The following is a 17,893-nucleotide window of genomic DNA, read 5'->3' on the forward strand; positions in this document are numbered from 1 at the left end:
CTTAAACACTTTATTCATTTTCTAAAAAATTAACAAGTTATAGGTTGGTAAAAATTAGCAATCCTAAACACCCCATAAGTTATTTCAAGTACAAAATTTTGTAAAGGTATAAAAAAATTTGAACATAAAAAGTTTGAGAATTGAAAGGAAAATACAATTAGGCATAAATAATACTTTTTTTAAATGACCAACTAAGTAACGCCGTGGCTAAAGGTAGCCCGAGCCGGCCACTACTGCGGACGGACGTCGGTCCACCTATTGAGGGATTCACCGGATAAAAACCGACCCTCACGCCCGCCAAATGACACAACAACGAGGATTCGATAAAACAAGGTGAGATCAGGACACCCATATAAATTGGTGATAGTAATATTTAAACATACTACCTATCACTTTAATAATAATATTTAATTAACCCAAAATGGGCATGGGCATGGGCATGGGCATGGGCATGGCGTGCTAAAACCGTGTGCCTAAAATTAATTACAGACCTCCGAAGACGAAGATGGAGACAGAGTGGTACCACGATGTTCCTTGCTCCTCCATCGCCGTCGAATCCATCATCAGCGTCGGAACTGTAAGCACCAACATTCATCTTTTCTTTTATTTTCTTTTCTTTCTTATTAATTCTAATTATAATCATCTGTTACACAATCAAATGAAATGAAATTAGTTAAACCCCTACAGGGCGGATTAATCTGGGGCTCATGTGCTGGTTCCTACGATGCCAACCAAAAAGGTAAGTAAATTATTATTATCCCCCAAATGCCACAAACAAATGAAATAATATTCTCTGTTTATTGATTTAGGGCTTACCGGTATTTCCAGAGCTTCTTTCCTTGTAAGTTTTTCCTTCTTTATTGGTATGCTATTATAATATAACCACTTGATTAGGTTTCAAATTAACCCGCAAATTTCAAAGTCTCATAGTTATCAAATGCGCAAGACGCAAAGCCTGAGATAAAATAATAATTACTAATTAGTACTGTTCTTCAAATAAAATAAACAAAAGCTATTATTACTAATTAGTACTAAAAGTTCTTAAATGGTCAAGATTCAAATGTAATTCCAAAACTTGGATAACAAAATGTTCGATGTAATTAATTTGACCTCTCCTAGATCTAAGGTTCAATCACACTCCTTGCGTTTCTTTTGATGTCGCAGCCGTAATTCCAGGCCTCGGTGTTTGCTGGAATCGGTTTAATTCTTCAAGCACTATTCTTAATTTTTAGAATGTAGGATTAGTATAATCGCAATTTAAGATCGATCTTTTTTTCCTTCCTCCGCCTAGACGAACTAGACAATACCGAAGCACTCGTCTGGGAACTAGAAGCACATTTATTGGGCCTCGCCTAGTAAAGGGGCCTATGCCACTTCTTTTTGGCAATGTTGTGTTTTGTGGTGACTGTGTTACTCAAACCTTTTGTTGATAAACATCATCATCATCATCATCATCATCATCATCATCTTACTCAGTATATCCCACCAATAGCAAAGCTATGGTAGGGTCTGAGGAGGGTAAGATGTAGACAGCCTTACCTCTACCCTTTAGGAATAGAGAGGCTGCTTCCGGTGAGACCCCCCGGCTCGATAGTAGTTTTGCATCAAGCCTTGGACATAAGGCACATAACACTCAATCATCAGGACACCGCCGATTTGTTGATAAACATAATGATTTTAAACCACTTTAAAAGTAAGTTGATCGATTTCACATGATTCGCGAACCAAACATGGCATAAGTAAATCATGTGTGCTCAAATTTGTAGGTCCAGTTTGATTAATGGTTCCATATTTTATCTTATTTGCAGGCCAAGACCGTTGGTAAATACGGGTTTCAATGTGGTAATCTCATTGTTTTTCTTTTCATTCGCAGTGCACATTTCCTGTTTGTGAAGTTTAATCTTGTAAAAAAGAATTTATCTTTTACTTGTCTTGTTATGCTTTAAACATTCATTTATTTTTACGCATCTCTTTATATGTCCTAATTAGGACTCTTTGCCGGAATTTTCTCATTTACGCGTTGTGGGATTCGAAGATACCGCAACAAAAATGATTGGGTGAGCTACATTGCACATGATGTTCATTAGATTGTAATTAGCATATTAAGTGGCTGAGATTTGATTTTTCAAACAGGTGAATGCTCTAGTTGCAGGTGGGGTTGCAGGTGCAGCCATTGGTGCTGGGACCCGAAACTGGAGGCAGGTTGCGGTGATGACTGCTTTTCTTTCTGGTTTTTGCGCCATTGCTGACCAATCAAGAGCAATCTGAAGGAGACTTGAACCAGCTTAATATAGTGCATCAAGAATCATATGAACTAGTTTGAGACTTTTGAACCGTATCCTGAACAATTTGAAGAATGATAGGATCCCATTGCTAATTTCTTTTTGCTTTTTATTTAGGATAAGACTCTGAAGTTGACAACTTGACATCCTTTTGATCATTCGGACTTGTCTTACATGTGTAAACGAGCCGAGCTCGGCTTGGTTCAAGCTTTATATGTCCCAAACCTCGAGCTCAGTAATAATTCTTTAAGCTTGTGTTTGGCTTGTTCATTATTTATTACATATTGGGTTTTGAAATGCGTGCAAGGCGACTCATGCGTGGTCGGTTCTAACTTGAAAAATGAGTTGGGTGCACAAAAGGCGAGCCAGGCGCACGAAAAAAGCAGCTTGAGGCGCGGCTCTTGGCTCTTGTAAGGGGAAAGATTTGTGCATAAAGATATTTATATATTAAGTCACACATAGTTTACTTTGACTTAGTCTAGATTTTTGGTGAGTGATGTTAAAGATCTATAAGAATTATTAAAAATGATTATATAAATATCTTGGGCCTTGCATACAAAAGGCGTAACGCCTTAGCTTGAAACCATGTTGTTTCGGACTACTTCCGGTGCGCCTTGAGCTTTGTAAAACCGAGATTACATATCTAATTAAGTTATATATACAGGAGAGGGATCAGATCAATAGATACAAAGCCTTTTTCTTTTTGTGCTAAACATACCAATTACCAAGTAACTGGACCTTTATGTGAACAAATCTATTGCTAAGCCTGAGACATTGATTTTTTTTTTTTGAACGACCAACTAAGTAACGCTGGGTACTCCGTACGCGGCCCCCATAAGGTATCCCGAGCCGGCCACTAGTCCGGACGGACGGAGCCCCTAGCGGTCCACCTATTGAGGGATTCCCCGGATAAAACCCGACCCCTACGCCCGCCAAACGGCACGACAACGAGGAGCCGGTAAAACCGGGTGAGATCGGGACTCGAACCCTGGCAAGCCAGGGTCATTTCTCATATCTCCCATATAAATTGGTGATAGTGAGGTTTGAACAAGTGTGTATAATGTATTTAGTTTGAAAATTAGGATAGAAAATGAAACCACAATTGTTGACTTTTTATCTATTTCTACATATATTATCTTCATTCTTCAATATTTTTTTATAAATATACCATAAATTTTTGTTACTTTTAGTATTAGTATAGTGTCGCTATAACTAACAAAAGGTACGTCTTTTAGAAAAACTTGTTGTGTTGTAAAGGTTGTGTGATAGGTTGCGTCATTATCCAACTTAAGCTTGATTTGATATTACACCACTTTGTATGTTTCGTATGAAAAAACAATTTCGTAGGAGAACCTTTCTCTCTGTATTTTATACATATAGCAAATATAAATTATTTACTTTTTTCAATCGTAATTTTTGTATAAAACGAGAGTTACACCATCTCATTAGTTATAGGTTGTCAAGGCTTGTGAGTCTATCTTAAGTAGCTTGGCTCGTTTAAGCATCTAGACTCATCATTCTGGCTACCCACATGACCCCTTTCTAGATGGTCTAGAAATCTAGAATGACCCGGACCAATTACACAATATTGGGTTTCATATAAAAGTAAAATCATGCTATTTGCATATGCTACGTGCTCAAGCGATCTTATCTCATGATGTGTTATAAGACTTATAACTACCACCCTCTTTATTTTAGTCAATTTTCAAAGAAAGAAATCGAGCTATATTGGGATACTTGGAAATTGAGCTATGTGAGAAATATGTATTTTAGTATTCCCACTAATATCAACTCATGAAGTCGATCTCATTATTTTGTATTAATCATCAACAGTTACATCTTAGAATTAAAAATAATTGGTTTTGAAATAATCATCTTGGATTTAACAAAAAAAAAATGAATTTAAAAGTAATAAAACTTATTTTCTTTTTCAATTCATTTTTTGGTTTATGTTTTTTAAACAAATTTTTTTAAGAAAAAATATTAGTAACCAATAAAAATAGTGGTAAGAAAATGCGCTTTTAGAAAAACTTATTTTAATAAATATTTTTCAAAGTACCCATTTTTAATAAATATTATTTCCTCTCAACTCATTTAAGAAAAAACTCTACATAGATAATAACTAGTTGGGTATATCTATCCTACTAGTTAGCAATACATATTATAGTTTAACAAGGTTAACAATTGTAATCAAATATTTTAAGGTTATATTTTTCTTGGTCAATAAACGTTTAACAATTCTCCAATTTCTTCGTGTTGTGTTCATATCAATTCAGGACTTGAATTAGCTTAAGATCAATTAACAATATAAATTAAACACGAGAAAGCTTGTTTAGATAATCAACATGTCTTTCTACCATTTGTCTTTGATACATTTGGTTTTCTGGCTCCAGAGGCTGTGAAATTTTTGAGTAGGGTTCAGCGCGTCGTACACGGAACCTCTTCAGCTTCTAGGTCCCAAAGCTTCGTTTTTAGCAGGATTGGCTTTGCTATTCAAAAGGGGGTTGCGGCGCAGCTTGTTGCTCGTTTGCCTGCCACTTTATTGTAATCGTTTTATAGTAAATTATATAAAACTTCGTTATGACAAAAAAAAAAATTATATAATAAATATCAATAAAACTTACCAACTTTCTTTATTTGTGACTATATATTATATAACAAAGTTTTGAAGTGATTATTAAATCAATATTCCAAGCGTACGAGTTATACATACTTATCTATCCAACAAAACAATGCATATTCTAATATGAAATCAAATAATTTGAGGAAACATTCTCCACGTCACCAATCATGATGATACCGAAAGTTATGGGCATACTTACAGGGTATGGGTCTCGTATAAATTTTGGAAACCATCACCCACTATAATCCATCTTTTCATCTTCGTATATCATTTGATCCACAATATTAATATTATTCACTTCAAAACCACCATTAATGGAGGTTGAATACCAAGAGGTACGTAGTTGTTTGATTGATTTTAGCAAATGGGTTTTGTTTATTTGTCACTAATATTGAATCTTTGTTACATGGGTGTTATGATTTTGTAATAAAAGTTGGATTTTTAGTGGTGGTTTTTGCGAACTTTTCAGGATTATATAAAGAATTCAAGAGGAGTTCAGCTTTTTACTTGTAGATGGCTGCCTCTTTCTTCTCCAAAAGCCCTTGTCTTCCTCTGCCATGGTATGTGTTTGTATATATCATTCACACACATAAAAGTTTGTGATTTATAGGGTTTAGTGATGTAAGATTTATCGATTGTTGATGGTTGTTTTGCAGGTTATGGTATGGAATGTGGTGACTTCATGAAAGGTAAATGTATCTTCTCGTATTGAATTGAGTTTTGTTTACACTTTTGGTCATGCCTGATGGATGACTAATATATTAGATACTAGATAGTGACGATATTGAAACTTATAGGCAATATAGCCTGTCTATAATTTTCTTACATATAGTAACAAAACTTATGTTTTCTAATTTCAATTCTTAATATAAGATTCAACGTACTACATCAAAGAGGTAGATAAGCGGACAACAAGTTACGACGCAACCCATTTTGAATGACAAAACCGATCCTACTGAAAAGAAAACTATGCTTCATCGGCATCGATAAGTTAATGTGCACGAGTAGTTTGAAATCTTTTTTAAATTGATTCATAAACTTTTTGAATATTTAAAAAACTCTGATTTTTCTGAATTACCATACCACTTTTTCCTGAAGTCTTTGTGAATAATGACTTGAAAGGTTCAAGTCAAGGATGAACAAATTTGGTACCGGTACTGATTTGGTACCATCAGTACCAAAGTTTTGAGTTTCGGTATTGGTACGGTACCGGCATTTTCTGAATTTATCTTAAATATTGGTACCGAATCGAAAATTTCAATACCGGTACCACGAAATTATGATTTCGGGATCGGGATTTTCGGTACCGTTACCGGTACCAGTACGGTACCGACCCCATCCTTGTTCAACTCACAATTTCTAAGAATGAAAATTCATTTTTAGGTAGGAATGAGCAAATTCGGTACCGGTACCAAAGTTTTGAGTTTCAGGATCGACACGGTACCGGTATTTCCCGAAAATCACATATTCGTGGCATAGTTGTTAATAGCGATGATAGCGGGCGCTATAGCGCGCTATGTAGCAATGCGGCTATAGACCGCTATATACTAAATATCGGTCATTTAGCGTGATTATAGCGGTATTTAGGGTTTTTTTAATTTTTATTTTATTTTTTAATATAAAAAATTATAGAAACCTATTTTTAAGGCTTGTTTATCGACCAAACAGCTGCACCTTCTACAAGTTCCACCATAAAAGCTTATTTTGTGAATATAAAGCCTAATTATTTGCTTAAAAATTTTCTACTCCTTTATCGCTAAATATGAAATAGCGGTCGCTATTTACCGCTATTCGCTATGTAGCATATAGGTGACCCGTCGCTATTTACCACTATTCGCTATTGACAACTATGATTTCTTGGTCCCGGTACCGACATTTCGGTACCGGTAATGGTACCAAAAATATGTGATTTTCGGTATACCGAGCTAACTAGTTCTGATAATAGCAAGGTTGATGGCCCCTCTTTACCCTCTTTACCTTCTATTTTCGGTATAATGATCACTTCAAAAATATGTAGATCTAATCTATAGTCAAAAACATTTTGATATTTGTTTGCCTCACTTGAAATGGTTATAATAACTTAATACCTATTTTGGTTGTAGATTGATATGCTCAATTTTAACATGGGCATTTAATATCAATGCCCACTTAAAAGGGAAAGAAGACTACAAGTACAACATGATCACTCAAAATACATTTTTTGATTTTTTTTAGAGGATAATTTTTTGCATAAATATATATTTTTTATAATTAAAGAGAAAGTTTAAGGTTTTTGGATAATATTGATATTCCATTTTTTTAGTTTTATACTACATTAGTATTGTATAACTGTATCATCTTATTTGACGTGGTTATTGTATATTTTGTGGTGTATACTTTCATAGTTAATTAAGTTATTAATCGTTCTAATATAGAAAATAAAATTCGATTGTAGGATGCGGGACCAAGCTAGCTAGTTATGGATAAGCTGTGTTTGGGATCGATTATGAAGGACATGGGCGGTCTATGGGTGCACGTTGTTACATCAAAAAGTTCAATGACATCGTTAATGATTGTTACAACTACTTTAAACTTGTTTCTGGTAAGCATCACTTATCAAAAATCAAGTTTTGAAGTGATAATTATGAATTATGTTTATTTTAGTATATATTTAAGTGTCACATAATCAATTTTTTTGGATAAATCAAATCTATTATTATCAAATTATTTTAAGGTAACTTGTACCATACTCAAAACAACTTGTATCTAATTATTGCAACTTCAACCAATAAATACACATCGACTCTCCATTCCAACGACCATTTGATTACTTGAAAATAACAAGACAGCGTGTTGTGGGCTAACTGGAATATGCTAATTAAAGCGTCGTGTCATTGCCCCATAGGCAATGAGACATTAGCTAGTCAACCTTTAGCTAGCGTGTTATGGGTCAAATAAAGTTAAATGAAACAAACAAAAAATTTGATTGGTTGTCACGGGCTGAACCCCACCCACCATTTGGTGAAGATGGTGCTAACATGCTGTGCCTTGCCCTTTGGCTCTCCTTTTACGTGAAGCGGCACGGTATAGAGTTTGTTAGAGTGCCCATGTGACACACTTGTTTGGCTTCTCATGTGAGCCCGCAACGATCAATCTAAGTGTTGTGTAATCACTTTTAGTGATAGAAATCTATTTTTGTTATACATAGTATATGATACTTGATTTATGTGTTATATATGCATCCGACACTCGCATAACCTTGATTCGTCAAACATTTTCAACAAGTGATATCACTTAAACAGAACAATAATGTTCACTTGTTTAAATCATATAACTTCATGATAAATTTTGTATATCAGGAAAAGATGAATACAAGAACAAAAAAAGATTCTTGTATGGAGAGTCAATGGGTGGTGCAGTAGCCCTTCTTGTACACAAAAAAGATGTAAATTTCTGGCATGGTGCTGTTCTTGTGGCTCCCATGTGTAAGGTAACACTATAAACTAAGGGCTAATTTGATTTATATATTAATTAATTCATAATTACTTTGTATTAATTTTCAATATATATTGTTGATAGATATCAGAGAAAGTGAAGCCTCACCCACTAGTGGTAAAAATATTAACAAGAGTAGAGGACTTGATTCCCACTTGGAAGATTGTTCCTACAAAAGATGTCATTGAGGCTGCTTTTAAGGACCCTCTTAAAAGACAAGAGGTACTAGTTAAATTCCACTACCACCCCTCATTGCACCTCTTATATTCATGTCATCCAAGGCTAATTCTGTAAACTAACATGTGTGTACAGATTCGCGGGAACAAGTTGATTTACCAAGAGAAGCCCAGGCTTAAAACTGCTCTTGAATTGCTTAGAACTAGCATGAGCCTTGAAGACACATTAAACGAGGTTATTTTACAAAATTACCCTCTTGCGTTGACAATTCGTTCGTAAACCGTTTGTTTATACTATTATTGAATGAACAGAAACAAACACGGATACCATCAATTTCTCAACAAACGAACATGCTAACAAGAATACCCTGTTCATTTAATTATTTGTGTACGATCGTTTGTTAAATGAACGGACGCAATATGCCCTGCTTAAATTCGTTCGATTTGTTTACAGACCTACCAGCCAAAAGTCCGAAACAGTTTTAACTTTGACTTTATTGGCAGGTGAAAATACCCTTCTTTGTGTTGCATGGTGAAGCTGATACAGTCACGGACCCAGAAGTAAGCAAGGCATTATATGGTCAAGCGAGCAGTCAAGACAAGACCATAAAACTCTACCCAGGTATGTGGCACGGCTTGACTGCTGGTGAGACAGACCACAACATTGATATTGTTTTTCGTGACATCATTTCTTGGCTTGACAAGCGATGTAGTGACACGTGTACAACTACAGCAACATGTGAGGACACATTGGTTAATGTTTCATCACCATCGATACAACAGGCGCGCAGGTGGAAAGCAGGGCGGTTGCATTCCGCCATGTAACAGCCTGCAGCCAAACTGTTTTCCTTGTTCAAGTTGAATAATGTATATATATAGACATGTGGTTTATTCAATGGATAATATTATGTCTTTACAACAGAATCTAGTAGCAATGGTTCATCATGTTATAAATTGTTAGTTGTATTTAGTTATAATTAGGGTTTTAGCCCATATAGTTGGCTAAAGCCCATGGGCCTTTTATGGGTTGATAGCTAGGGTTTATTTGTGTATAAATAGATGTAGTTGTTTATGTATTTCTCACACCTTCAAGTAATAAACATTACTTTCACTACAACCATCTTCTTTACATGGTATCAGAGCTACGGCTCTCGATCCAAACCCTAGCCGCGATCTGACCCGAACTCGAGTCTGACCAGCCGTCACCAGCAGCCTTCAGATCTGAAACAAGCCCCTGCCTTGTTGTTCTGTCCTGTCACGAAATCTTTTTTTTTTTCGACCGTGAAAGTACTGTTCACCGACGAGCACTGTTCACGTGGGAATCACTGTTCATCAGAATACTGTTCACGCCGGAATCACTGTTCACCCCCGGAGTACTGTTCATCGCCGGAAATCACTGTTCACGAGGAAATTACTGTTTATGCCGGGAAATCACTGTTCATGCCGGAAGTTACTGTTCGCTGCCGGAATTACTGTTTGCTGCCGGAATTAACTGTTTGCTGCCGGGATTAACTGTTCACGACGATTAACTGTTTACGCCAGAATCTGTTCCCGCCCTCCACCTGTTACTGTTCACAGTCAATTTGGGCGAAAATACATACATGTATACATTTACTAAAGAGGAGCATGATCTTAACGGTTTCTTACCTCCCAGTTGCCTCATCCTCAAACCAGCTCGGCACATTCAGGTAAACCTTCTAGCCTTGACTTATCATGGGTGATTGATTCTAGAGCCACACATCACATGACTGGGAATCGGGTTTTTTTTCTAGTCTTCAAAATATTTCCCATGCACCGGTACGTCTTGCCGATGGATCTTCATGTCCCGTTCTCGGCATAGGATCCATCAGTAACTCGGAAAACCTAAAACTGTCTTCTATCCTATTTGTTCCTAAATTTCCTACCAGTCTTTGTTCAGTGAGTCAGATTACCAAACAAAACAACTGTTCTGTGACCTTTTACCCAACTCACTGCGTTTTTCATGAACTAGGAACAAACCGGATAATTGGTACTGGTTTTGAATCAGGAGGTCTCTATCGTATATCCCCGTTTTCGCATCCTGTAGCAAACTTATGTGATTCCGCTGTCAGGGAGGCTCACTGTCGGTTAGGTCATCCCTCTACAGCGGTTCTGAGGCAAATGCGACCAGATTTACCACTTTCGTCTTTTAATTTTCATTGAGTCGTGTCAACTTGGTAAACATACCAGACGTCCCTATCCCCCTAGGGTGCCCAATCGAGTCAGTTCTTGTTTTGAACTGTTGCATTCTGATGTATGGGGTCCTTGCCCTATCAAATCTACGTTGGGTTTTGAATATTTTATTACCTTTATTGATGACTATTCTCGCACTACTTGGGTTTATTTGTTGAAATCTCGTAGTAATGTATTTTCCATATTTCGAGAATTTAATGCTTATGTTCAGAACCAATTTAACACCACCATTAAAACTTTTCGATCTGATAATGCTAAAGAATATTTTTCCACCGACTTTTCTTCATACTTAAAAACCAACGGCATTATTCATGAATCATCGTGTGCTTATACATCTCAACAAAATGGTGTGTCCGAACGCAAAAATCGTCACATATTGGATGTTGCTCGCACAATCATGATCCAATCACGTGTTCCTCATCGTTTTTGGGGAGATGCCGTTCTCACTGCCACATATCTGATTAACCGCATGCCCTCAACCGTTCTTCATGGTAAAACACCGTTTTCTGTACTATTTCCCAACGATGATCCATTTCCTCTCGCACCTAAAGTATTTGGTTGCGTCGCCTATGTTCATGACCATAGTCCAAAAACCATCAAACTTGATCCCCGAGCCATTCGTTGTGTCTTTCTTGGTTACTCACGGGTTCAAAAAGGGTATCGATGCTATAGCCCATCACTTCACCGATACTTTACCAGTGCCGATGTCACTTTTCACGAGTCTCCTTACTTTCTCGAGTATTCCACTCCTGTTTCTGACCCGTTTCCCGACCTCGATATACCCACATCTCCCTTCATCCCCACCATTCCTGTGTCAATTCCTTCTACCGATCCAATCTCTACTGATTCTGACCCACCGACAGAATCTCCGCCACTGCTTTTCACATATGCTAGGCGGGGTAGGGGTCAAACATCAGCGACTCTTGATTCACACCCTGGCCACGACCCCGAAATACCCTCCGATACTCCGTCTACATCTGAGCAATCCACACCTCTCACTAATACATCCTTACCCGATCCAACAACCTCTGATACACCCGTTTATGATCCTCCTGGTGCCCCACTTCCCGATATACCTATTTCCTTTCGCAAGGAACCCCGGAAATGTACTCGTTACCCAATTCAGGACTATGTTGCCTACACCCACCTATCTCCTGAATCTCATGCGTACACCACTACCCTTGATTCCTACCCGATTCCCAAGAATGTGACGAGCGCTCTCGCTCACCCAGGATGGAGACATGCTATGGAAGATGAAATTGGGGCTCTAAAGTCCAATCATACATGGGATCTTGAAACACTTCCTAAAGGGAAGCGTATTGTTGGTTGTCGTTGGGTGTTTACGGTTAAACTACACCCAGATGGCTCCTTGCACCGCTTAAAGGCTCGGTTGGTTGCAAAAGGGTATTCTCAGGCATATGGCATTGATTACGATGAAACCTTCTCTCCGGTTGCTAAAATGTCATCTGTCCGTATTTGTATCGCTCTTGCTGCCATTAATCATTGGCCGCTCCATCAGCTTGATGTCAAGAACGCCTTTCTTAATGGTGTTCTTGAGGAGGAGGTATATATGGAGCAGCCCCCAGGGTTCGTTGTTGAGGAGGAGGCCTCGAAAGTTTGTAGACTACGCCGTTCTCTATATGGTCTTAAACAGTCTCCCAGGGCATGGTTTGGTCGATTCTCTAGTGTTATGGGACAGTTTGGGATGACTCGGAGTGCCTACGATCACTCTGTCTTCTTTAGACACCAGAAAGGAAAGAGGATTATCGTAGTTGTTTATGTGGATGACATTATAATCACAGGTGATGACGAGGTCGGGATTATCGAACTCAAGCAGTTTCTTCAGTCTCAGTTTTAGGTCAGCGACTTAGGTCGATTGAGGTATTTCCTTGGCATAGAAGTATCCCGCTCTCCACAAGGAATACTTCTCTCCCAACGAAAGTATGTTCTTGATATGTTAACTGAATGTGGCTTACTGGGTTGTAAACCTGTTGATACCCCAATGCTTCCTACAAAGAAACTCCTCCCAAAGGAAGGAGATCCAATGAAAGATCCTGAGCGATACAGACGGTTGGTTGGTAAACTTAATTATTTAACCGTCACACGACCGGATATCTCCTTTACTGTCAGTGTTCTGAGCCAATTTATGGCTACACCATACACCGGTCACTGGGATGCTGCCATTCGTGTCTTAAGATATCTTAAGACCTCACCTGGCTTGGGTATATTATACTCTGATCAGGGTCATTGTCGTGTAGGTGCCTTCACGGAAGAAGGAGATGGTCGGATATCAGGGTTCTCAGATGCAGATTGGGCAGGTTGTCCGATTTCTCGACGATCTACCACCGGATATTGTGTGTTTGTTGGAGGAAATCTTGTATCATGGAAGAGTAAGAAGCAACACACGGTTTCCCGGTCGAGTGCCGAATCGGAGTATAGAGCCATGGCAGATGTAACATCAGAGATGACATGGGTTCGTCGTCTTCTCAGAGAGCTCGGGGTTGTTTCTAATGACTTGATGAGGTTATACTGTGATAGTCAGTCAGCCATTCACATAGCCAAGAATCAAGTATTTCATGAGAGGACAAAACATATTGAGGTCGACTGCCACCTTATCAGAGATCGAGTAGTAGGCACACAAACTGATCCTCCTTCCATTCAACCAGTTCATGTGAAGACAAATTTTCAGCTAGCAGACATTCTAACTAAACCGCTCCGGAAAGCTCAGATAGATTTTATTTGTAACAAGTTGGGCATGATTAACATCTATGCTCCAACTTGAGGAGGAGTGTTAGTTGTATTTAGTTATAATTAGGGTTTTAGCCCATATAGTTGGCTAAAGCCCATGGGCCTTTTATGGGTTGATAGCTAGGGTTTATTTGTGTATAAATAGATGTAGTTGTTTATGTATTTCTCACACCTTCAAGTAATAAACATTACTTTCACTACAACCATCTTCTTTACATAAATGATTGTATTTTATAGGTTACATGATAGCCTGATAGGGAGTCTTGGTTAATTAACTTAATAGTTGGTTACAGGTCTGCTTATTTTAAGTCCGTTTTAGTTAATAAGTTCAGTTAAGTTTTAGATTAAACAAAAGACACAATTGTTAATCTACAAACTGAAAGGAAAAGACAATAATATATCATAATATATAAATTTAAAGCTATATAAAGGTTGGGTTCAGTTTGTATATATAAGTGTTGTGAAGGTGGAAGGGGCGTCACTTCCCATCCACCTCAGCTAAAAACCATACTCCACACAACACAATGTAGGCGCCAAACCTGCATCCCCCATCTCACCATTCCCATAAGGCCATAACGCGCAAATAAAAATTTGATGTTTTTGACAAATAAAAATATGGGTCGTGTTTGGGTTGAACCATGTAACCTAACAACCTGCAACTCGTCAACTCGCCACCATAACACGGCTGGAAGAATACAGTGATGGGCGGTACTAAGTATAACTACATGCACTAATCAGCCACAATGCCAGCTAGATGTGATGGCCGGTGCCCGGTGGTAAGTGATGGTAGCTAGATGTGGCGGCACTGTTAGGGATATCAGATTTCAGAAAAAGGCGGCATTGAAATGTTTAGTATTGTTTTCACCAAGTTATTAAGATTTTAGTTACCAATATTAGTGTACAGATTTATCCCTATCCTCATCCTTATCCCATCCCTATCTCTATCCTTATCACTATCCTCATCCCCATCCTATCTTACATAAGCTACTTACCTAAGACCGAAGGCATAATACCTCCAGTGGATCGAGTTTACTTATCCAAACGATTGCAAGAACTGACTGGTGTTTATAATGAGCCAATCCACGCCAGTCAAGCCAAGTCAGGATGACTTCAAGATCGGCTCTAACTTTAAACCGAATACGATTCAAAATATGGGTCAGGATGACTTCAAGTCGTGTTCGGGTTTGAACAATTCAACCTCCCAACCCGCAACCCGTCACGAAAAACACCCCTAAGTCCCCAGGCTGCTGGAAGAAAAAAGTAATCGGTGGTATCATACTACGCATAACTACATGCAAAAATTGGCCACACTGCCAACTAGATGTGGTAGCAGGTGCCGCCGAGTAAGTGGCGGTAATGGTAGCTAGATGTGCCGGCACAGCTAGGGGGTATCCAGAATTGGTGGCACTAAAATGTTGCCTATAGTTGACACCAAGTTATGAAGACTACTCACAAAATGAATATCACTGTCCACAAGATCTAAGTCACATAGGCACCAGCAAAAACAGATTTATCAATAGCCGTAAAATAAGCAGATGAAACACTGTATATTATAATACAGTTTATCGATGGAAAACATACACACAAGTATATAGTAACAAAGATTCAAGCAGTTTCAAGCTGCAGGCAGTTGACTAAGTAAGCACATGCCAATCATGTCTTAACTTTCTAAAGCCAAGACTATGAAGAATATAAGTACAAGTAATTTGCAGCTTACTTGGGGTAAAGCTAACCCGAGTGTTTGGTCTTTGGCTTCTTCACAATCATCACAGTGCAATGGGCATGATGAGTAACATAGTCACTTACACTCCCCAAAACCGCCCTAGATAAACAATCATGTAAAGTGTTTAATCATGAAAAACTAAAACATAAATTGAAACAAGAGTCATTAAGTTTACATGTTAAGTAATAGAATAAAAGTTTACCTTTTAATTGCTCCATAACCATGGCTACCAACTACCAGCATGGTAGCATGGTGCCTCTCTACAGCTTCACATAGAACATTCCTGGCATCGCCTTCCACAACTTCAACCTTCACATCATTCACCTACATCGAGAAATTATCTTTAATAAACAATCCAAACAAGTGCAAATGATTTAAGTAATACACAAATGAAACACTTCAACACCACACCCAAGATTTCAAATGCATATGAATAATATGATGCTAAAAGTTCAATAAAAAAGAGCAAGGATCATTCATAACCGCATACGATTCCAGTTGCACAAGCCCTAATCGTGTAGTGATGATCATAAGAAGCTAAAAGTGTTCTAAAAATTCAAACTCATTTCACAAAGAGCAAGGATCATTCAATATCCCTAAACGATCCCAATTGCACAAGCCCTAATTCTGTAATTCTGATCATTAGATGCTAAAAGTTTTCCAATAATTCAAATTCGGTTCACAATTTCAATCACACAAGCCTTAATCCTATTATTCTAGGTATAAAATCTCAGAAAAACAGCAAAAGTGAATGATCAATACCACTACCATTAGCCTAAGTTTCTACAAATCTATACAATTATTTAACATACAAAACCTAATAACCTTCAACCTAGGGATTGTCCATAACCTCACAAATTTAACGCCGAATTCAATTTCAATTACAGCAATAGATTCAAAATATGCATTTCATTAATACTAAACAAAATGATCCTAATGATCCAGTTACAACAGAGAGGCAGGTAACATAGATTCAGAATCGGAATCGAAATTCAAATCATCCAGCTAGATTAATATTTAATACCAATCCTCAATTATATAATAATTCAAATAAGACAAAACTACACGAACCGATTTCGAATGACAAAGCTCCTTGGCTCGTTCCAGGACTCTTGCAGCGATCTTCTTCAAATCCGAATCCACAAACGGATACACATCCGCTGCACCTGAATTCACCAACAAAAACAGACACAATAATCACAACAATTGAATAATTAATAATTGATCACAAGTTCACAACAAATGAATAACTAATAATTGATTTACCTGGACCGGCGAAACCGATGGCGGAAGTGGGAGAAGGCTTGGAATGAACAACGATCAGCTTGAATGGAGTATTAGGAGCAGACGGTACTAGAAAGTGATCCAGAGTCCATTCCAATGCGTAAAAGCTGTGATCGCTGTCATCGATGCCGACTACCATCACCGGTTTCTGTTCCGTTTCCGTGTTCGCCATTGATTTATTTATTAATTTTGTTTCCTTCTTCCTTCGCGATGTGTGTAGAGTATGTGACAAATATGAATATAAATATTTATAGGATGGAAATGGCAATGATTATTATTATAATTTGAGTGACGTTGGGACCCATACGACGACACCTTCAACGGGAATTCATTTGGAAATTGAATACCACCACCTCAAAGGCACATGGTAATGGTGTATGTATGATTCTCGTGAACAATAAGCCTGGTCACCACACTTTTTAATTTTCCGTATATTATTTTCTAAAAATATTAATAAGTATCCACTCTTGGATACGTGTATATTATAGTTTTGGTCTCTATGGTTTTACAAGTTTGTTTAATTGTTTTTCACTATTTGTTCTAACGTGACATGTTTGGTAAATGGTAAGTGAAGCAAACTTGCGTTAGATTTTCTGTTACCTTTTGCAAAATTATTGAAATACCTTTATTTTGGAAAAGTTAATTAAAAACCTAAAGTTCGTAATCACCTCCTAATCTTGTTCATTTTCGATAACCGACTATATTAGTTTGGCTTAATTTACTCAAATTTATAAAACTGAAGCCAAACTAATGTGACGAATAGCTAAACCGATAACTAACAAAATTGTATATTTTCAACCATTAGTATCATTCAGGGAGAGATCAAACAAACACTTCGATATGTATTAAATTTGTTAAAACTGCTTTTTTTTTTAACTTTTATTAAAGTTCAAATCTACATTAAAGTCGATTAAGCTAAGTCAAACCAAGCAATGAGCATAGGGTTAAGCAAACCGTTTTATATAACATGATCTTTGACCAGAGGATTATTTGGTTTGACATACATAGGGTTTTCTAGCACATCCTCCAGAGGCCCCAGAGTTGTGCTAGGGCTGGAATATACTTATATTTATGTGTTTGTAGGTGTATGGTAAGTCAAACCTTGGTACGACCTTTTATTTATTATATTATGTATTATATTTATGGGAAGGGTTATCCTAAAATAAGTAGTTTCCTAGAAAGACTAGGAATAAATCATAGCCATTGGATCATGTTAATCAATGATTGAGATTTAAAATTACCAATAACCGACATAGTTTCCTATAATTACTCTTTCATCATTATAACCGACATAGTTTCCTACAATTGTTCTTTCACCATCATTTGTAATACCAAATGTCAAAATTTTGTTGGTTCTTACCATTCCTAGGAA

At 37.4% G+C, this 17,893-nt stretch overlaps 3 protein-coding genes across 4 annotated transcripts; 2 read left to right on the forward strand and 1 right to left on the reverse strand.

The window, feature by feature from the left end:
• The first annotated feature begins 449 nt into the window (after positions 1 to 449).
• On the forward strand, positions 450 to 2,382 carry LOC143534134 (outer envelope pore protein 16-4, chloroplastic-like). The gene is made up of 6 exons (XM_077028709.1): positions 450 to 577; positions 688 to 739; positions 810 to 841; positions 1,809 to 1,842; positions 1,990 to 2,057; positions 2,134 to 2,382. The coding sequence occupies exons 1-6, from the start codon at positions 506 to 508 to the stop codon at positions 2,266 to 2,268; spliced, it is 393 nt and encodes a 130-aa protein (XP_076884824.1). The 5' UTR covers positions 450 to 505; the 3' UTR covers positions 2,269 to 2,382.
• Positions 2,383 to 5,157: 2,775 nt separating this feature from the next.
• On the forward strand, positions 5,158 to 9,493 carry LOC143534133 (caffeoylshikimate esterase-like). Of its 2 annotated transcripts, XM_077028707.1 has the most exons (8): positions 5,158 to 5,240; positions 5,375 to 5,465; positions 5,562 to 5,594; positions 7,340 to 7,486; positions 8,244 to 8,374; positions 8,464 to 8,601; positions 8,692 to 8,790; positions 9,060 to 9,493. In XM_077028707.1, exons 4-8 carry the CDS (start codon positions 7,411 to 7,413, stop codon positions 9,378 to 9,380), a joined length of 765 nt encoding a protein of 254 aa, XP_076884822.1. In that variant the 5' UTR covers positions 5,158 to 5,240; positions 5,375 to 5,465; positions 5,562 to 5,594; positions 7,340 to 7,410; the 3' UTR covers positions 9,381 to 9,493. The 2 variants fall into 2 exon arrangements, with proteins under 2 accessions (XP_076884822.1, XP_076884823.1); XM_077028708.1 differs by lacking the exons at positions 5,158 to 5,240; positions 5,375 to 5,465 and having other exon boundaries at positions 5,544 to 5,594.
• Positions 9,494 to 15,041: 5,548 nt separating this feature from the next.
• Positions 15,042 to 16,743, reverse strand: LOC143534108 (universal stress protein PHOS34-like). Its single transcript, XM_077028693.1, has 4 exons — positions 16,504 to 16,743; positions 16,309 to 16,403; positions 15,440 to 15,561; positions 15,042 to 15,336 (listed from the first exon to the last, which is right to left on the reverse strand). Exons 1-4 carry the CDS (start codon positions 16,691 to 16,693, stop codon positions 15,243 to 15,245), a joined length of 501 nt encoding a protein of 166 aa, XP_076884808.1. The 5' UTR covers positions 16,694 to 16,743; the 3' UTR covers positions 15,042 to 15,242.
• Between the last annotated feature and the right edge of the window lie 1,150 nt (positions 16,744 to 17,893).

This window comes from Bidens hawaiensis, unplaced genomic scaffold, assembly GCF_021521415.1.
Source record: "Bidens hawaiensis isolate Kalapana, Puna unplaced genomic scaffold, B.hawaiensis_p1.1 tig00010069_1, whole genome shotgun sequence".
NCBI classification, from domain to species: domain Eukaryota; kingdom Viridiplantae; phylum Streptophyta; class Magnoliopsida; order Asterales; family Asteraceae; genus Bidens; species Bidens hawaiensis.